The sequence below is a fragment of the Hydractinia symbiolongicarpus genome, chromosome 13 (genome assembly GCF_029227915.1).
Source record: "Hydractinia symbiolongicarpus strain clone_291-10 chromosome 13, HSymV2.1, whole genome shotgun sequence".
In the NCBI taxonomy this organism is placed as follows: domain Eukaryota; kingdom Metazoa; phylum Cnidaria; class Hydrozoa; order Anthoathecata; family Hydractiniidae; genus Hydractinia; species Hydractinia symbiolongicarpus.
The window spans coordinates 16,670,181-16,691,813 of NC_079887.1; the positions used below are offsets into that span (position 1 = coordinate 16,670,181).

A 21,633-nucleotide genomic window follows, 5' to 3' on the forward strand; every position below is an offset into this window, starting at 1 on the left:
TAAGAACAGCTTTAGGCTCAAATTATTATTTTCATAACTAAGAACAGCCTGAGTCTTAATTTTGTCATATAATAAGAACAATTCAGTGTGCAAATTATCTTCCATGAAACAAAAAACACCTGTTTCCATATAAAAAAATCCAAAAATAAGAATAAATTGAATTATAAAGTTGTGTTCTTATTATGAAAAACGAAATAACAACAAAGAGGCCTGGAAAACGCTCGAACAATAAGATCTTCAAGTCAGATTTTACTGCTCCTTATAAAAAAGTGAGAACTCTGAGGAGTGCAGTGTCGATTAGAATCAAAAGGAATGGAATTTGTTGATGAAATTTGCTGCCAATTTCAAGGAACATCAGAAATAATTTTGAAGAGTTTTTTACAATTGAATTTGTTATTGCGTCGTGTATAGAGATTGTCCGAGATTGTCAGAAAAAAGAAAAAAAAACAGGGGACGCAGCTGAAGCCGGTCTTCCAAGAGAACAGCACGACCTGTTGGTCGAAATGTTAAAGAATTAGGTTTGAATCCAACGTTAAAACTAACAATAAGACAAGCGACTTGTTTCATGTTAAAAGATATTTGTCTTTCTCAACAGCGTAATGAAAAAAAACTTGTTCTGGTGACGAGAATGTGGAATCCAGAATAAAGGCTTTTTCATTGCTCCTAAAGTACGCCCCTGCGAAACATGCGGCGTACATTGAAAGCGGTATTTATCAGGGGTGCAGCGTTTACAAGGCGTTTATGGCCTGGCAACCCGCCATGATTTCGTTTTCGATTTCAACATTGGTCTAAAGCTGACTACATAATAATGGAATTCACAAAAAATCCTTATTCATTTAATCTATTTCTGTTTGAGATAAAATGTATATTCATTAAGAAATTAGGCTATAGTTAGCTAAGAGCACAATTTTGTGTTGTAGGTTATAATAAAAGAAGGACCCTACTTTGACAATGTGAAATTCCCTTTTTCCTAAACGTGGGTTTTTGTTGTATACTTGCTAGCTATTACTAGACTATCAAGGCTATCATTATATACGAAGCTTTAGGATTTTTTTTTTGTACTGGTCAAATATAAGCAAAAGAAATTAAAGTCTTTAGTGCTATTCTTGGTGCTAAATTAGCTTTAAAAAACTTGATTTCCATGAGAAACAAAATTATTCAGATAATTTGAAATTGTGAGTAGCTACAAAAACCTTTTTTTTAGAATGGATTGCATATGTTTACAAAATTCTGCATATGCACGCGCATCCAGACAGGCAAGAAAAGAAAGAAAGCACTGGAATTGTTTTTTTCCTGATTGTTATCTTCTCTGTTTAAGAGCAGACTTCACCAATTTTAGCGTCATTCTTTATTTTCACTCAATATCTTAGATCATTGTGGTCTGTTGTTTATACTTTTTCCTTGGGTGTTCCATCGTTTTGATGCAAAATCAAAACATTATATTACAAAGCAACTCTTCCATTAAAAACAAATTAAACGGTTATTTCTAGCATATACTTTCCTTACAAACAAACACTGGATGATTGAGGTCTGACTGGCTTGAAACTTACAGAGAAGTATTTCACTTCTAAAAAGTAAAAATTATTCCTGCAAAAAAAATTGTTAGACACAAAGTCAAAACGTACAAAACTGTTCATTTCCAGGTTCATTTTGCAAGTGAATTTACTGTCAAATTTTGAATGAGATAGTTTTTTAATTTTTTGGCAAAGATATAAACACTCCAGACTCAATTGAATTTGTCTGTACAACCACTCTATTATTTGTACCACATTAGTATTATAATATGAAATAAAGGTGGGCCTTTCTAGAGATAGTATTATCAGAAATAAGCCTTTTTTTTCCAATGTGCTAAAAAAGATTTTTATTCATATACAATTTTCAACAAAAGAAAACTGAACAAGTTTTTAAAAAACTCAGAATTATGATGCGTAGAGTATAAAAACATAAATCTTTTTTGCACAAATCTGTTCCAATTTTTATTCCAAATTATAAAAAAATATATAATGTATTTAAAACTATGTGGTGAAATGTTAAAGAATGTATGTATGATACAAACTTGATAGAAATATACAGCTATGAGCATGTTAGCGTATTTTTTAACGGTAAGCTTTAAATATATATTTTTTTGTTCTTAACATGTTGTATCTTTTTAATAATTGAAAGGTCTAAAGCATGAGAAGGTCAGCTGCACCATCGGTAAAAACAGAACAGAAAAGAGCAAAGTTCAGCACTCCTTTTAAAGAAAATGTTATAAAAGAGGAATCAAAAAAAACTAATAATAATCTTGCTAGTAAATTTGGACTTGACTTGTCACATGAATCCGGTATTTGTCACAGTGCCCAGTTGAAAGGTAGAGACATGGCAACCAGGTCTATAGTTGAAATAGTTCAATCAAATAGTACAAAACCAAAACATACTTTTCAAAATCCTACCAGAGAGAACTTATTAAATCCAAAAGGCAATTCTTCTAATGTTGCAGCAAACAATTCACAACATGAAATTTTGGATGAATTTTATTTTTCAGTTGTTTGGTAAGCGATGTATTAATTTATATATATATTTAAATTTTTATTTATTTGGAACTACTTTACAAAAGGAAATTAAAGTTTTACAGGTGCTTTTAAATTTAGCATGTTAATTAAGTGGACATAAATCTCTTACTGGTGTAAACTTAGACATAAATCTTAGGCCAATTTTAGACGCATGTTGTCTGAAAATTGATTTAATTGACTGTTTCGGAAACACCTTTGTACTTTCCACAAATTTGGATGCATTATCACACAAAACAGTTTTAAGCACCAGACGCATTACCACACCAAAGAATTTAAAGTTGCATTGTCGTCTGAAAATCGATTAAAGAATTTTAAGTCGCATTAAAGGCCATTAGGCAGGGTTGTTCTGGGGTATTACCAACACTTTAATCTGTATGTTTAATGCTTATATCAGATGGGGTAACAAATGTGCAAGACTTAGAATGTTTTTGTTCGTCATCCTAACATTTTAGCGTGTCACATTGTATCTTTTTATCATTTCATCCTAAGACAAAAACGAATAAAATTAAAAATTAAAATATGAATGAAAAGTTAGTTGAGAGCTTTTTTGTTATGAATTGTGAAATATATGCTAATTCAAATGCTGTAAAAGGTTGAATGATATTTTTTTAATACAGTGTCCACTCAGAAATGCCAGGAATTTTAAAAAAATAGGTAAACTGCCAGGAGAATGGCAGGAAAAAGTGAAGGAAAAGTGAAGAAAATGCCAGTAATGTCAAGAAAATAAAGAGTTAATATTGAGTGCACACCCTGTAATAGCATATTCTCTGTAAAAAGTCCAAATTTCAATTAATATATCAATGTATTATTTAATATGGAGTTTTACTGTAAGTCTTGTGTTTATTTCGTGTAAATTTGAGTGACAGTCTTAAGATGTTCCTGTACAAAGAAATCTTATCAAACAAAAACTCAAAAATGTAAGCCTTTGTTTTCACAATGATTTTTCTCACCTAAAATTACGAAGTTCAATTATCTGAGAACAGTTTTTTTCGAAATGTGTCAGGTAACACACTTATGCTACCTTATGGCAAGATAAATACAAATGCTTGTAAACCTAGAAATCTCACTTGAAAAACATAAAAAGTAACTATACCAGATTGTCTCACATTGTAGAACACTAAAATTTGAAGTAAGAATTTTGAGATATTTACTTTTCTCCAAAAAAGTTTTAAAAGAAGGAAAAAATGAAGTAAATGGCGCACTTCTTTGAACACGTTCTTATCTAGACATAGGACTATTTCTTGCTTTATAACAATGACCAATGTTTGTTTGGTGGTTGTCCTATAAACCTTGAAATAAAACTAGGTGACCTTTTGAAAACCTTTGTTATACCATTCCCTGAAAAAAAACTAGAAATGTTAAAGTAACTTTGGTGTGTGTTTGACAGTAACATTTTAGGGACATTTTTTAATCCAGTTTGGTTGAACCAAAGAATTTTCCTTTTATTTGTACTCAAAATCTTAAAATATGGCAAAAGTTATAGCAAACTTGAAAAAAAAACCAAAAAAAAAACAGAGAAAACCACCTAAAAAGTAGAGTTTTCATTTACAGTTTCTTTTTTAGTTTCCTGGAAAAAGATTTTTTTCAGATCCAGATTCAGATTCATAGCCTCATTTGCTACACATGGCACCATTAGCCTCTTTTGTACAGTGTAGGATCTATTCATATACAACATATATTTTTGAAGATATTATTTCGGTTTGTCTGTTCAGTATATATTCATATTACTGTGGAAAGTTTATTATTTCTTGAACATAATAGCATGTTCAAGAAATGATAAATTTTCTGCAGTAACATATATTTTGCACAGCAGACTAATTTCTTTGAGTGTGTTTTCTAAATGTGATGTCATTTTTGTTTTAGGTGTAAAGTGTCTACAAAAAAGGTAATTCTTTCGTCAACATAATCAATTTTTAATGTTCATGACAATGTTTTGCTCAATATGTTGCATAAATACCACATATATACATTATTGAAGGGAAGAAAATTTGGCAGGATTTGATTGGTAGATGATTAAAGCTCTTCTTTAAAGAAAAATGCAATTTGTTTTTTAAATCCAGAATTAGTTTTTAAAAAAGAAAAGTACTAATTGCCAAATACAAAATTCCAAAATTTCGTATATTAAGATTCTATTTTCTTTCTTTCCCACCCAAATTTCTTCCCTTAAAATTTGGTGTTTACTGCTTTATTTCATTTCAATAATGTTTTTATTTTATTTATAAGTGTGTTATTAGTTCACTTATCCTCTGAGTGAGTTAATTTTTTAAGGTTAAAAGAGTAGAGGTGTTAAATATAAAACTTGTTATTTTTTTCAGCATAAGAAGTGGGAAGGTGATGGTAGGTGCTGTTAATATTCCAACTTTTATGTGTGCTTGTTGGTAATTTTTATGCTCTGGCCCAAGACCTGTTTTGGACTTTGTGGAAATGATTTTGGCTGATCGATATACCAATATAGGCATCTAAACTCATGCACCCAAATAATAGATGTGACTTAAACTTAATGTCTTTAAAAGAGAGCAGTAAGCTGCCTTTTTTTCCAAATTTAAGGTAAATATTGGATTAATAGTTTGCAGTTCTGCATAACACTAGAATAACAGGGCTAGAATTGCTGAGACCCCTTAAAATTTTTCTCCGGCACTGGATGTCCCACAAAAAAATTGTCAATGCTGATGGAGAAAGTCATGCTTCAAAATTGCCACTTTGCATTTCGTTTCTTTTGTTTCTGTCTAATTATGAGGCTGATGCAAGGTTTTGTTAAAGCATCATTTTTTAACCGTTTTGTCTCAGGCTCATACCTATCACAAATATGTAAAGTATATCAGTGAATTAAGAACAGTGTAAATATCTGAACACTTTAGTTACCTCACTTGACTGATAATGCCTTGTTAATACAGACAGACTGCTATAAAATCCCACCTTAAACCAATTTTCCCCTGCTGCAGAAATCAATTATTTTTTCATGTAAAGGAAATCTATGAAATTTAGACTGTCACATATGTTTGAGCTTTAAAAAGAGAGAAACGGGAAAATTTAAATTCAGAACGGCAGACTATTTTAACAAACAAATTTGACTATTTAAATATTGGATTAAAGTGGCAAAATATGCACCACTGGACTAATTGCCGCCCCATAAGGGCGGCTCTTAGTCCAGAATAAAAAGATTTTTTTTTGTGCTACTTGATTTCGTGTAAACAAACTACTTAAGTAGTACAGCTTCGAAGCAGCACAAACTTTAAAATAAACTAATAGAACCTAAGAAAAATTTAATTGTGAAGCTGTACTTAAAAGCCAGGTTTGGGCAATCAAACTCATGGCGGCGACCATACCATAGAAAGGTTTGAGTGAGTATCACTGTGTAACTGACACTGATGCGATGATGACAGTGATCTGGAAGAATCTTTTAATGATGACAACTTTGTACATTCTTGCATTACATAGCTGTGAAAAATACTTTGTTGATAATGTTGATAGCTAGCTAGATCAATTTCCATGCTGGACTCATCATTTGAACACTGCTTAAAAAGCCTACAGTCTGGAGGTAGCTAGCTATATGTCTATGTAATGTAAGTAGCTGCAGTATTTTAATTGTTTGACTTTATGTAAAGTTCTGTAAAGTCCTGTAAAGTAGTCACCCCTGAAATTCAGCTGTGCAAAAATAATGTGTAAGTTTGGATTTGGGAAAGAGAGAGCACTCGCATTTTTCCAAACGTCCAATTGACGTTCGGCTAAACTTCAGAAAATGTATACAAAAAAATTTAATAAAATATAAACTGCAACACAGTTACGCACTTACTCACTGAGTCCACTTGGAAATTCGCATAATTTGTGTGTAGCTAGAAGTGCGTATTTGCGTTTGCAGCTTTTATATGATTTAAACTCACACATAAAAACTCATCATTGTAGAGTACAGTTCTATTGCTGTAGATAGGACAAAAGTTACAAAACATTTGTATATAGTAATAGCTGAAAATATATACAAGCATGAAATGAAAGTAGAACACATATATAATATAAGCAACAACAAAGCCAAGGTAATAACACATCTCTATATAATATTAATAAGCGTGAACAAAATATATATATACATAGCATAGCTCACAACGTAAAATATGTGAAAACATAGAGGTATATATAATAGCAGCAGGGAGGGAGGAGGAAGAAAAACTGCTAGAACTGAAAAGGAAAACCATGAGGCAACTGCAGCTTAAATACTAGCAAGACTGCTGACCAAAATATATGCTGCTGACCAGAAAAGGCACATAGGTAAATGGTGAACTAACTATGGGCAATACAAACCAGAGTACTGTAGGAAGAAGATCTATATATGTGTGCATTTAAACACTCATAAATATATATTTATGAGTCACAACCAAGATTTTTCTGCACAAATTTTACAGTTGCTCCTGGCATTCTTCACGAAACCACCCACCCACCATGACAAACGTCCATTTAGCTTTGCAGCAACAAAGGTTTATCAGCTCTTTCACAGAAAGTAATGTAGCTAGCATGCTCAAAGAAAAAAGAGGCGGAGAGGTAGGGTAAAAGCGTATCAAAGTGTACAAGGAAAAGGGGATCTTCGAAGGGCTTACATATCTATATACGCTTTAAAAAATTATTGCGGTTTTTTTAGGTATCCTTTCTGCAAAAAGTGTGTGGTTATATCAACTTTAACACCTTAGACCTGCCACAGTTACCAATTGTCCTTTTTTCAAGTAACGTGTTATAATTAATAGTCATTAAGTTGATTTTTCAGGGAGGGTGATCTGAAACTCTGGAAAGGGGTAAGTCGAAAGCAAAGCATACAATGGAGTATAAGATTGACGATTTATAATATGTACGCATTTTTGAATAGACCCATTATATAGTTGTTGACAAATGATTTTTGTCTGCTTTACCCGCATGTGACTGGTTAATCCTTAAACTATAACTTCATTTTTGGATTGCTTATTTGATCAATTAAATATTTTTTTGGAGTCAAAATTTAATGGAGATCCTAACTGGAAATATAAAGGACGTACTTGTGAATGATTAAAGGAAAATTCCTTCTGATACGTTACAACCAGTAAACCACAAGGTTTTTTGGCTTAAAGTTGCAGAAAAACTTGCCACCATAACATGAACTGATGCATATATCTATAGATTTTGCTTTTGCAGATTTTATAGATTATGCCTTTAAATTTTTTAAGCTATAAATTTGATTTAAAAATATTAAAGCAGCAGGTCTATAGTAGACCTGCAGCTTTTATATTTTTAAAGTAATCGTTGGCCTGATTTTTTTCTATATTTTTATGCTGTATGATATATACTTTTACATTTTTTATGCGTGTGTCTGAAAAAAGTGTTATTTGTCCTAAAATCTTATTTTTTGATTGGGATTTTTTAATTCCTTTTTTAAATAAATATTTATAAAGTTTTATTTTAAATGCTTCACAGACTGCATTTTAAACATTTTGAAAGTATCAATTTGTGCATGCAAAACAGTATAAATATAATCCAATTTATAGTGAGGTAGAATGTAGCAAGAAATTCAGCCATATATCACTGTATATAATACTGTGCAAAATAATTCTTTAAAAAACTTCACTGGAAATATTTTGTTATTCTTTCCGGATCCTAATAGTTATAGACTGTTTGCTGCTCTTGAAAAAATCCACTAGAAACAAAATCGAATGTGCATGTAACTTGCAGATTTAAACCTAACATAGAAGCTTGCGGAGGTAGAATGTTCACACGTGATTAGATAAAACGCACTGAGTATCCTTTCATTGTGCACTTCGCGTGTTGGTGCAACCTCGTCCCCAGGGTTTATAAAAAGAGAACCAGCCCTGGGGTCAAGGTTGGTGTTGGGGCTAATCACCGCTTTGGAAAATAAGGGGTGCATATGTATCAGATTTGAAAGAGCAACTGTCGTATCATGGTAAACAAGGCGGCAAGTAGTTGCAACTATATACTAGTAAACATAAATTCTACTGCAACAAAATAATAGCCTTGTGTTAACCCAGCACAATTATTTTTTCTCCTTACGGATTTGATTCACAAAAAGAAATTATATCGAAGATCAGCATTATGTTTAAGAATCTATCATACTTTTTACATACTTTTTAAATGATTACAAAAACTTCTAAAAATTTAATAGTACAGAATACGTTTTAAGTTGCATCTTATATTTTCCTCCCCACTGTTTTAGGTTTGCTGATTACGAGAGGCAAAAGTGTTGTTTTAAAAGATATGGAGGGAAAAGAGTGTGTATATGTTATCTATTTGTTTTTTATTTCAATTATAAATTCCATTTCAATTACAAACATTTATCACAAATGTAAAATTTTGGGCGTGGTTTTTATTAGAGGTCAGTGTTGATTTTTTTTTAACACAGATCAACATTTTTGATAATCCGAAGATAAAAAGTTTATACATGATGGGCAATGCCCCAATTTGCAAAATACTGCACAGAATTTACAGTAATTCGATGTTTATTTTGCCAAAAGTTAATCTTTTAAATTATTAAATCTGTATACGTTTTTATTAGATAGCATGTTTTCTTCATTTTCTAGAATAGCCAAAGGGTCAGGATATAAAACGTCAGACCTCACTGAACTTGATGATGGTAGCACATTAATAGTGTGTGGAAAAGAAATAGAAGTATGAGTTTTTAATATAAATATTACACTCCTTTTAAATCAACTTTCTCTTTGATTTAAAGTCAAGCTGTTAGCCTAATTAAAGTTAATGAAACTGTATACGTTATAAGAAGAAGAAGTCAAGGCACTTTTAAGTAGCACCCTATTTACATTACTGAACTTGTCGATTTTTTTTCCTCCTTATGTCAAGTTTAAAACGAATAGAATTTAGCTGTCCACCGAGATTTCTTGCGTGTTTCTACTTTACTGAACGAAAACGGATGCATTGATTAACACCAATGTAACAACCAAAACAAGAAAAGAATAAACATCTTTAAAATTATTAATTGAAACATCTCTATAAACACTATAGAAAACTGAAATCGGGGCATTTAATATAAAAAAAAATTTGTTGATTATGCATTACTATAAAAAATTTGAAGGTTAAACTAAAACTAATGAAGAAATACAAAGCACTGAGAATGTATAAGGTAACGTTATCACATTATATCTGGGACCTCTCTTCAACTTCACATGGAATGACCCTTGTGTATGTCACAATTACATTTTTTAACTTATAATGTTCCTAATCTTGCCAGTAGCATATATTTTTTTCCAATTAGGTACAGGGAAAAGTCGATAAAGCTGATTACCAATCTGAAAAATGTTTTTCTGAAGTAGGCGACAGGACAGCGGACTCACATTTCAAAGTGCAACGAAGATTTAAAGGTTGATGAATTATGTTGCTTAATTGTGCTTTTACTTTTGAATATAAGGTTTAGATATCCTTAGCACTTTAAGTAGCCTCTTGTCATTGTACATAACACTCTGTGTCAGGATTTTGTAATTATTCTTATTCTTATTCTTGAAGACAAGTTAAAATGTCAATGACGTTGAGGAGGAGTTTGATTGATACATTGATTCAAAGTTTTTTAAAGTAGTTGGAAACATGTCGATTTTGTATCAAAGCAAAATTCAATATCATTTAGGAGAAATCAAACCTTTCACACCGCATCAACAAAGTTTTACAGCAAAGGTGTGATAATTTTCCATTTCTGCTTATAAGAATTATAAGAATTATGATTCTTGATGGACAGATTAATTGGAGCCCTGATGTTTAATGGACGCTTAGTATTTGTATATATTATACACACTTTTTTATAAAAATACTTAAATTCTCAGGCTAGTCATTATTGTTATTTTTCCTATGTTTTAAACAATAGACCTTTTGCTTTTAACATAGAATCCCAGTCTGATATTCTTATAAATTCTTATACATTACAGATTTTATCATTTGTTTTTAAGTGAATTTTCTTTGGAGAGAAAAAAAAACATTTCTTTCTCTTCTTTTAAAAACTGTATAAAATCCTTACATGCATTAACTATTTGCTTTGAAACCAGACTTATTGGGTCCCGAAAGAGTATAGGCTAAGCATGATTCTTCACATCTTTTTAATTTTAAAGGTTTTTGAGACTAATGTTTCTTAAAAGAGGATTTTTTTATAGAAAAAAACATGGCTTGTTTTTTTTACCTCAAAGTTTCTCTAATGTTGTTATATTTACATCTGGTGTGAATAGTTATATTGTTTCTTTTTTGTAAGAAAAAAGCTGTTGCAAAACCTAGACATGATCCGAGCAAAGTTGGTGCATTAGTTATGCCTCGCCCACCATTACAAAGTCAGGTAAGAATGTCTAATCGCTTCATATCTAGTAATTGTCCTTTTTCGAACTTTTATAAATAATTACCAGTCATAGATTTCCTTGTTTCATATCTTAAAGACAAGGCATTTTACAGGGCAATATTTTAGGCTAGTGAAATCAATTTTTTTCAGTTTTTTCCAGCGTATTTTTTCAGGTTAGTTTTTTTATCAACATTCAAGTATATGTTGCGAAAATATACAATTTTTTGCCTGAGTATTAGTTGCAAAAAAAACTTCTTTCTGTCCATACAGCTTCATATTTCAAATCCTTTCCATGAACTTATATCTGGTTTGAAATCAGATGTAGAAATCAGTTGTACACTAAGAAACAAATGTCATAACTGGTAGAAGGCGATACCATACATTTGCTTTGAATACACTATGTTTTTTTATTTCTTAGTGCAATGTGGTAGATGTTGTTGTCGATCCTTTTATTTCATATTACCTACGCCCACATCAGAGAGAAGGTGTCACATTCCTGTACACTTGTGTGATGGGCTTCAAAAATACTATTGGCCATGGTGCCCTTTTAGCGTACGTGAAGACTGAAGTATAAGTGATGCACATTATAATACTTTTCTGTCAATTTGTAAATTTACTTTTTTTGCTTTAACATCTTACTTGTTTTAGAATTGGAACTGATATTATCTATAATCTGAGCCTCTTTTTTCTTATAAAAAAACTTCGTAATTTCTAACATTATTCTTGAAAACGAAATATAGATGTTTTTACCATGCCAGAAGGATATTATGAAATATACATTTTATGTTTTTAGAGACGAGATGGGGCTAGGAAAAACGTTGCAATGCATAGCTCTTGTATGGTGAGTTTTCTTTATTGTTGTTGTTGTTATTTTTGTTGTTGTTTTTGTTGTGTTTATTGTTGTTTTAGATTGTTTTTTTTTTTTTGCTGTTCATGTTATTATTATTGTCGGATTTCATTTGAGATTACTGAGTTTTTTGGTATATATAATGGACGCAGTTAAGAAAACAAATAATTAGGATTTATATGCTAAAAGGTATTCATACACCGTCTGGGATAAATTGTGGTAAGCGCTATGTCATCCATTTAACTTTTCACCAGCGTACTATACACTGTTAGTTTTATCTAGATATTGTTAGACATTTTAATCTCATAGGACGCTGCTAAAACAAGGGCCCTACAATGGAGTTCCTGTAGTTAAGAAAATCGTCATTGTAACTCCAGGAAGTTTAGTCAAGGTATAAAAGGTGTTTTAGTAATCTTAACAGTTCTATAACTTCTATAGTGTGTCAATGTAATCAAGACATTCATTGTTAAACACAGAAGTGTAATTTCCTTTTGTATGTTTAGATGTTTCACTCTTATATGAATTTAGAACTGGTGTAAGGAATTTATCAAATGGTTAGGCAGCGAGCGAATCTTACCATTCGCAGTTGATAGTAGCAACAGAGTAGATGTAAGTATTAAGGAGTCATTCTTTCTGTCTCGTTACCCATACTCGCATTTAGTTATAGCTTGCATTAAAATGTTCTGAATTATATGCTACCTAACTTGAGGGGATGAATTTGATAACACTAATAAAAAATAACAACAAAGGTTAGTTTTTTATAAATAAAAAAATTGCGCAACTTGAATACTATTTTGACAGGTAGGCAAAAGAAGGGTGGCAGGTGGAAGCAACAATATTGCAATATAGATAGTTACAAAATACGAAGGTTAAATCCATTCTATATTTTAGGAATTTCTGCTGCGTCCCAAATCTCCTGTCCTAATTATCAGTTATGAAATGTTTCTGCGTTGTATAGACGATATTCGCAAAATAAAATTTGATATGATCATATGCGACGAAGCTCATAGATTGAAAAACGCTGCTGTTAAAACGGCTACAGCTGTATCAAGTTTAGCAGTAACGAAAAGGGTTTTGTTGACTGGCACTCCTATACAAAACAACTTACAAGAATTTTATGCACTCGCTGAGATGGCAAATCCAGGAATTTTAGGTAGCAATATCTGTTATGTTCGTTTTTTCAAACAATAATATCTTTGCAAAAAAGGTCTTGCCCTAAATAATCTTTGTTATTGTTTTGAAGGCTTACTAGCTGCATTTAAGAAGGTTTTCGCAGAGCCAATCGCGACCAGTCAACAACCACATTGTAGTAGTGCTGAAAAAGAACTGGGTACAAGCAGAGCTGAAGAGGTCAGTCAAATTGAATGTTAGGTTTACAAATAGAAAACAGTTATAATAAGTACTTCAAGAATCGAAGATGTGAAAATAATGTTTCTGCACACCTGTCCAACTATTTATTTTATTTCGCTTTTTTTTAGCTCAGTCGATTGACAAGTACCTTTTGTTTGCGCAGAACGGCAGAAATCAATAAAGCCTACCTACCACCTAAAGGTATCGTATTATTTTATTTATTTATTGAATAAAGTTTCCGCCGCATGGATGACAAAGGCTAGGATAACAAAGATGACTGATTTTCTTATGCTGGAACTAATCATGTTTCCTTAACACAGTTATGTTTTTTCCAGTTACTTTGTATTTCCAAAGGTTTTTTCGTTAGTGAAATATCGTTTGCATACTGTTTGCCTGTTCACAACTTTTTTTATTTTATGAAGAACTTCTCTATAATAATAGCCGTTGTCTGTCTGTTTGCCAAAACCGAATCATGGATTTTCCAGGGGCTAACGACTAGTAAACTAAAAATACTACACAATTAACACAAGCTTATTTTAACATTCATTTGTTTTCGTTTCTAATTTTGAAAATTTTTATTCTTAGTTGAATACGCCATTTTTATCCAAATGACTGACGTACAGCTCAGATTATATCAACATCTTCTCAGATCGAGGCTGGTTCGTGCTTGTCTGCTGAATACCAGGAATACATCCAAACACTTAGTTTGCATCAGTGCACTAAAGAAACTTTGCAACCATCCAAAACTATTGTTTAACTGTGCAAAAAAACATTGCAGTGTGGAAGAACACTCGGTATGTGGACATGGTAAATATTTCGGTTTGAGCCTGGGTGTTTCTTAACTTTGGAGGAGATTTTCTGGAGATTTACAGACCCCTTAAAATGCTTTCTACTTAGAGTCCTGTTAGGTTGGGGATCGTTCATAAATTACGTCATCAAAGAGAAGGCAGTTGTTGAAAATGTTTCTACTTAATAATGGGGGGTGGGTATGATGACATAAGGGAATTAAAAATTTTCTCTGGCACGTTTATATTTTTTGGAAGATGTCATCTACACTTGCTTGGTTCCACACACTCCAAACAAAAAGTTTTTAATTACTTCTTCTCTCCTTTTGTTTTGAACGATTATTATGGAAAGCACATTTCATTCAGTTGAAACACTCTCAAAATTTCCATTAAAAAGGAATTAATTATTGTCACATTATTATCTCTCTTATAATTATTTTCTATTATTTTTCTGTTTACCAAGTGCCTTCACAGCTACGGGTCAACCCATGCCATGTGAGGGAAATTGGGTAGGCAATCCCTGTGTGTACTGAATGTATACGTTCTGAACACAGGACCCACATTGACACCAGTGTTTCCAACACAGAAGTGGTTATATCCTGTATGAATATTCGGAATAATAATAATATATTTGCTTCTTAAATTATTCTATTATTTCGCGAGTTAGACATTCTCGGCCTCATTTTTCTTAAAGGTTGATTTCTTTTAAAAAAATTGAAATCAGAACTCGTAATATATTAAAGCGTTTCAAGGTGATAAAGCGCTCGCGGGTAATGAATCCAAAACTACTTACGCTTGAGTGATGGTACAGCTGTAAAATATAATAATACAAACTCATTCCAGGTAAAAAATATTTTGATGGCGTTACGAGGATCTGAAATGACGTCATATAGTCCTAAGATAGGTCATTCTAACCACTTTCAGATATACTTTAATTTCTCAGGTGTTACTGATGCAACAAACTTGATTCTTGGCAGACATGTGCATTGTGTACCAAAAATTGAGTCGATATGAGTTTTGAAAACTGAGTTTTAATGACGTCATTGATATTAAATTGACGTCATATCTGAAAGAAAGTTTGCTATTTTAACGATACAGGTGAAAAGATCCATTTTTTAGAAATATTGACACTTATGTCATTTAACATGATGTATGTGTCCAACGTAAGTTATGCCTAGTCAAATAAACAGCCGTTACTTTGTGCCCCCAGGTATATTAGGGTTAAACTGCGCAATATATTATTAAAAAATTGTCCGATAAACTTAACATTCAAACAAAAACAAAAACCAGATCTTCCTCACTACCGCGCTAACTAACCTCCAAATTTGTTCAAAAAAATTTCAAAAAAACAACGTGTTAGTGCCTAAAACGTGTAATATAACTCGTCTGATGTACACCTATGTTATATAACTCGTCTGATGTACACCTATGTTATATAACTCGTCTGATGTAAACCTATGTTATATAACTATTTTTCATCCACGTTTTGTTTTAGATATACGACAACCTTTTGCCCTTATTTCCTGAAGATTATTCATCATCTATACACAGTCATCATTCTGCAAAGTTTAATGTGCTGAGTCAGCTGTTGGAAAGATTTATATCACAGAAGGAGAAAGTTGTCATTGTCTCGAATTCAACGAAGGTAGTATTAGTTCAGTAGGGGGTGTAGATACGAGCAATATCCATATCGTTCGTTCGTTCGTTTGTTCGTTTGCGCAAGTACAATACATTGTTGTTTCGCCTGAATGGCAAGCATCATCTTGGATTTTAAACTTTGTGGAAACACGAAATTTACAATTACCATGGTGTGTTTAGATGCTAGACATTCTTCAAGAATTTTGCAATTATTCGTCGTGTAACCACATAAGACTGGACGGACAAACCCAGGTTAAGTCAAGACAAGATCTTGTTGATCGGTTTAACGATAAAAAGAGTGATGTTGGTGAGCTATTTTTTTTGTTGTCGTGTGTCTTCAAATCTAGTAATATTTAATTTTGATTAGTTTTAAAATGTCAAATTTTTTCGATTTTCTTACAAAAATATCAAAATCAACTCAAATTTTCCATTTTTTGGTGATGGGGGGATACCGTAATCTCCCTGAAAAGGTTGAGAATTCTCAAAAGTTCTCTAATCTCCTGAAATTTAACCTGAAGAAAGGAGTGGCGACCCGGACTTGAATTTTAATTTCTCGTTAATTAATAGTTTCTGTTTGTTAATTGCGTTTATTATTTTTTTGTCCTACTTTTTAGATGTTTTTCTCCTCAGCTCAAAAGCAGGTGGTATTGGTTTAAATTTGACAGGCGCATCGAAGCTCGTTTTGTACGATATCGACTGGAATCCAGCCAACGATATACAGGTTAAAAGGAGATGTTATTTTTATGGCCCTTAATTTGCTGGGTGTTTTTTATATTTATTTGTTATAAAGGCTATGGCTCGAGTATGGCGCGATGGTCAAAAACGTCAAGTGGATATTTATAGATTTTTACTCACAGTAAGTACTATTCATATGCTTTGCCATTAAATTGGCGTCCATCAATTTGTTTTGAAACTATGGACTTGTCATAGTCAATTTTAAATGACTGTCAGTTTTTCTGGATGAAACATTTGCGTTTTTAAAAATTTTCATTACCCTTAATTCACGCTGATCGCTGATCGCAACCTGTTATCACAAAACTATTTTCCCCATTGTTAACACGAAAATACGTTATTAATATAATTCCTTTTTTTTCCTTTTTGTCCTTCCTCCAACGTAAGTGAAGAAAATATGGTCTGCAGAAAAGTAGTATACTAATCATCTAATTCCCTAATCATGGTAATCATCAAGGAAATTACTTTTCATCCAAAACTGCAAATTGGCGTTAATAAAAGGGGGCGTTAATTTTTTACCATAACCCAGAGAAGCTTACAGTAGGATTAACCCACCCACTTATCTTTTAAGAACGTACTGGTATTGTTCTCTTCCTTTTTATTGTTTGGATTTGAATCACAACAAAGTCCGTGTTGCTGTAGTATGTGATATCTGAATATATTTATTTTTCGTCAGGGTACGATTGAAGAAAAAATGTATCAAAGACAAGTCATAAAACAAGGCTTAAGTTGCGCAGTGGTGGATTCATTGTTAAGCGAAACGGTGGAGTTTTCGAAAGAAAATTTAAGGGTAGGTTTTTTTTAGGATTGCACTTCATAAAACAAAATAAGGTTTACTTGATAATATGAATTCTTTGTAGCACATAATCGTTCTTACCACTTCTATACTTTCCCATGTAAAATCTGCACGAAATTGCTTTTAAAGTCACGAGTTTTACCTTACTCTGCCAAGATATAACTTTGTCCTTTTTTAGGATCTGTTTACCTTTAAACCATCTGCTACATGTTGTACTCACGAACTGCTGGAATGTGATTGTACCAGTGTAAGTAGAACTTTTTATACAAGTGGCAACTGAGAATGACGTGGGAAAGGGTGTAATTTTTTTGTTCGAAAATTCCTTCCGTCAGCTTGAAACGTCACATTTTAACGATGTCCAATTTAAGAATGGGGTCCAGTTTTCGGACAAACTAAGCGATATTCAAATTATACTAATAGTCACAAAGTATGAAGGCGTGATCAAAAGCATGTTAAAATTTCGGGGAAAAAATCCATAATCACTATAGTGTTTTTTGTACTAGAATCCTAATGATGAAAGAACAGAGGCATCTATGAATTCTGATACAACTTCACATCAACGTCAAACGGTAAAATAAAAAGTTTTCAAAATGAGAAAAATAATCTTCTCCTTTATAAATACCCATGTTTTGTTATACCCATGTTTTGTTACACCCATGTTTTGTTATACCCATGTTTTCTTATACCCATGTTTCGTTATGCCCATGTTTTGTTACATCCATGTTTATGAATACCCATGTTTTGTTATACCCATGTTTATGAAATGAATACCCATGTTTTGTTACACCCATGTTTATAAATACCCATGTTTTGTTATACCCGTGTTTATGAATACCCATGTTTTGTTATACCCTTGTTTATAAATACCCGTGTTTATGAATACCCATGTTTATGAATACCCATGTTTGTTATAGCCATGTTTATGAATACCCATGTATATGAATACCCATGTTTTTGAATACCCGTGTATATGAATACCCATGTTTATGAATACCCGTGTTTATGAATACACATGTTTTGTTATACCCATGTTTATGAATACCCATGTTTTGTTATACCCATGTTGTGTTACACCCATGTTTTGTTACACCCATGTTTTTTTATACCCATGTTTTGTTAAACCCATGTTTTGTTATACCCATGTTCTGTTACACCAATGTTTTGTTCAAAATAGTAGCCGAATCGCTACCCTATGCTAAGGATGCATGAGATAGCGTATCCAGAAAATGTACGACATATAATAATTCAAGGACCGGAATGCGTTCGACGAGCGGACCCGTGGATTTTTCTGCAGGCTAACGACTAGTCGCCATTTTGCCATTCGTGTTACATATTCGACATATCAGTCGAGTAAATTAAAGAAAAATAAGGATTTTGTTTTCTCACAAAATTCATGTGAAATGTGTTATTCTTTCTACAGAAAAACATGTCAATGGCCGAACTGATGCGATGGGAACACATACACGATATTACAAGTGACGAAACAATCGTAAGTCCACTTCGTTTAGCTTCTTTCGCTCGTTACGACGCTCGTAATTAATGCTGATAATCAATTAAATTTGGACTTGTATTCGAAAACGTGAAAATACAATTAGTTCCATTTTCAATCACACAAAACTCTTTCTTGCCTTATACAGTTTTTTCTAATCAAAATTCTCCACTTTTGTAGGATGAGGGATTGAAAAGTTGTGAAAACATTTCGTTTATCTTCAGAAATAAAAGCTCATGTTAAATTAAAAACAATGGATAGTCATGCTGACAATTGGTTATTATAAAATTTTATATATATATAATTTATATTTTTAAATATACAGTGGACTCTCCATAACTCGAAACCCTTTAACTCGAATCTCTTTAATAATAATCTCTGCGCGGACCTCCCGCTGAGTTAGAAAATCGTGCTACGGAAACACGAATATCAAATGCGATATATTTTTTCCACTTTGTCGCCACGGGTAAATTTAAAGGACGGGCAAACCCGTGAATTTTTCCACGGGCAACGACTAGTGAAAGCATATTAGGCTATTTTCGCTCTTCATAACTCGAACAATCTGAAAATTGAAGAATTTCAGAGTTTTTTTCTGATTCGAATATTTTCTACGTGTGTTCGGCCCCTTAGATCATTCGAACGATAAGTCATTCGAACGCGCCGAATGTCAAGTGGTGTGTTTACAAATATTCTTGTTTTAAAGTTCTCATTCTCATGAATAAAATGGCGTCTGTGGTACTTAGCAAAATTTCCAAACTCTCCATTACTCGAACCGCTCCATAAGTCGAACGATTTCTGATTTCCCGTGAGAGTTCGAGTTATAGAGAGTCCACTGTATTTTTTATGTGAATATGTATAAGTAGAAAAACAGCGCATATGAGTAATATCGCCATCATGTGTCTTGTATTGCCGTTAGATCTAACATGTTATAACTTACAAATATTTTATATATAGTCACACAAACTAAAGCAGGCACAGTTTTCGAGAAGTAGTGTATTCTGAGTATATGTTTATATTCTGTGGCGTAATAAAAAACAGTTATTCTGAGGTAACTCTAATGAATTGTCAGTTTGAATATTCGTTTATTGATTCTACGATATTACAACAACACTGCGAGAAATTTTAAATTAATCGCTTATTTGGCAAGTCAATCGTATTGTGGAAAGCAAGTGTGACCATTACAAGGACAAAATTGCCAAAAAGACGATCAGAATGGATACCAAAAAAGTTGATGTTTTAGGTGAACGTTTTTACTACTGGTTTCATTGCAGTTCTGTTGTTGTGGTTGTTGCTGAGTGTACGTGTTGAGACCAGACGTGCTCTCTTCTGCTAAACCACTTGTTTTGTTGTAGCGTGGTGAAATAGTTTCGTGTTCCGACGGTGCTGTCTTGGCAGCACTTTGTTGGTGAGTAGTCTAGAGCAAATATAAAAAAATAATCCACGGGTCTGCTCGTCAGCATAAAATAGTGAATAACTAATTTAGGGTATTAGAGGTACGACCAGTTGGGGTAGTCAAATCCAGAAAATGTTATGCACCCTTTTGTTCACTCTGCCAATATCTGACAAGAACGGAAAAATAACGTGAATGCAAAACTCAAAATGTTTGATCCTATGACATGTCAAGTGACAAATACGAAGCGGAAAACAAACCGTAACGTATATATGATTGAAAAGTATTGTTATTTAATGGTGTATACGTATGTTTTTATAAACGACTATACTTTGCAGAATTGCTAAGCAATTAATATTAAAATCTAGTCGATTAGGCCCGTGGAAAAATCCACTAAAGCAGAATAAAAAAAAAGAAGCGTCATTTAAATTTTGATGACGTCGGCAACCCAAAAAATCAATGAGAACCTTGTTTTTACATTGCCCCTATTGTGTAGAGCTTAAACTGCTGATCAAGAAAATGTATATGATCTTGTGCTTCAGACGAGCGGTAATGAGATATAAGGGTATAAATATTTTGCTGACGTCAGCAATCGCCCGTCAAAACCTAAAATCTATACCATAATGGCAACAGGTATAAAAATACCTGTTGCCATTATGGTATAGATCTTGTAACGCTGATCAAGAAAATGTATAGGATCATGTATTTTTGACAAACAGTTGCAGAGATATTGGGGTTTAAATGTTTTTTGATGACGTCATTAACCCGTCCATTCCGAAACGGATTGCGGAACCCAGGTTTTAGGAACTTACCCAAAGTGGTCCTAGGTGGTCCCTAGTTACCCACGCAGGAGATGACGTCAGTTATTTCCAACCGTTTCCAAGTTATTTAGCCTAAAATTTAAAAGTGCAATGCAATGGCTTCACTAATCTTAATATATTTTCCTTTGACGTCAATATTGATCTAACGTCAAAGTTTGCTAATTTACAGAACAAATTTATAGGCGATGTTTTATAGACTTTATCAAATAAATTTTATCCACTTTGCAAAAGTCACAGACAGAACTGGCGTATTATTATATAGACTAGTCGATAAGGCCCGTGGAGTAATCCACTTAGGCAGAAGGACAATGGAAAAATAGGTTGTTTTAGACTTTTTGCTGACTTCAGCAGTGCAGATACACAATAAATAAATTGAGAAACTTGTTTTTATGTTTCCTTCATTGTGTAGAGCTTCACTGCTGATCAAGAAAATGTTTATAATCGTGTGGTTTTGATGAACGATTAATGAAATATAAGGGTTTAAAAATTTTGCTGACGTCAGCAATGGCCCGTCAAAAACCCCAAAAAATTTTTTAGAAATTTGTATACACTTTGCTTTCATCGTGTAGATTTTGAAACGCTGATCAAGAAAATGCCTTCATCGTATAGATCTTGAAACTTTACTTTTGACAAACGGATGCAGGGATATTAGGGTTAAAAAGTTTTTTGATGACGTCATTAACCCGTCCATTCCGAAACGGATTGCGGGACCCAGGTTTGAGAAACTTACCCAAATTGGTCCTAGGTGGTCCCTAGTTACCCACGCGGTGAAAAATCATTGACGTCACCACCTCGTTTCCAAGTTATTTGACCTCAAAGTTTTAGGTGCACTGCAATGGCTTCACTAATTTAATGTAAGATATTGGTGTTAAAGTAGTGTTATTTACATCGCGACGTAACGTCAGAAAATTTAACATATTAGACATGCATTTTT

General features: G+C 32.7%; 1 protein-coding gene across 3 annotated transcripts; it reads left to right on the top strand.

The window, feature by feature from the left end:
- The first annotated feature begins 205 nt into the window (after nt 1-205).
- On the top strand, nt 206-19,893 carry LOC130623585 (DNA repair and recombination protein RAD54B-like). Of its 3 annotated transcripts, none has more exons than XM_057439090.1 (25): nt 206-2,102; nt 4,416-4,437; nt 4,868-4,889; nt 8,740-8,794; nt 9,104-9,191; nt 9,793-9,898; nt 10,159-10,205; nt 10,771-10,851; nt 11,270-11,403; nt 11,645-11,692; nt 12,008-12,089; nt 12,227-12,307; nt 12,590-12,851; nt 12,942-13,048; nt 13,177-13,249; nt 13,634-13,842; nt 15,329-15,478; nt 15,652-15,778; nt 16,086-16,192; nt 16,262-16,327; nt 16,880-16,993; nt 17,178-17,246; nt 17,503-17,568; nt 18,420-18,488; nt 18,669-19,893. In XM_057439090.1, exons 4-25 carry the CDS (start codon nt 8,781-8,783, stop codon nt 18,729-18,731), a joined length of 2,163 nt encoding a protein of 720 aa, XP_057295073.1. In that variant the 5' UTR covers nt 206-2,102; nt 4,416-4,437; nt 4,868-4,889; nt 8,740-8,780; the 3' UTR covers nt 18,732-19,893. The 3 variants fall into 3 exon arrangements, with proteins under 3 accessions (XP_057295073.1, XP_057295071.1, XP_057295072.1); XM_057439088.1 differs by lacking the exon at nt 206-2,102 and adding an exon at nt 2,120-2,531; XM_057439089.1 differs by lacking the exons at nt 206-2,102; nt 4,416-4,437; nt 4,868-4,889 and adding an exon at nt 2,428-2,531.
- Nucleotides 19,894-21,633: the final 1,740 nt, after the last annotated feature.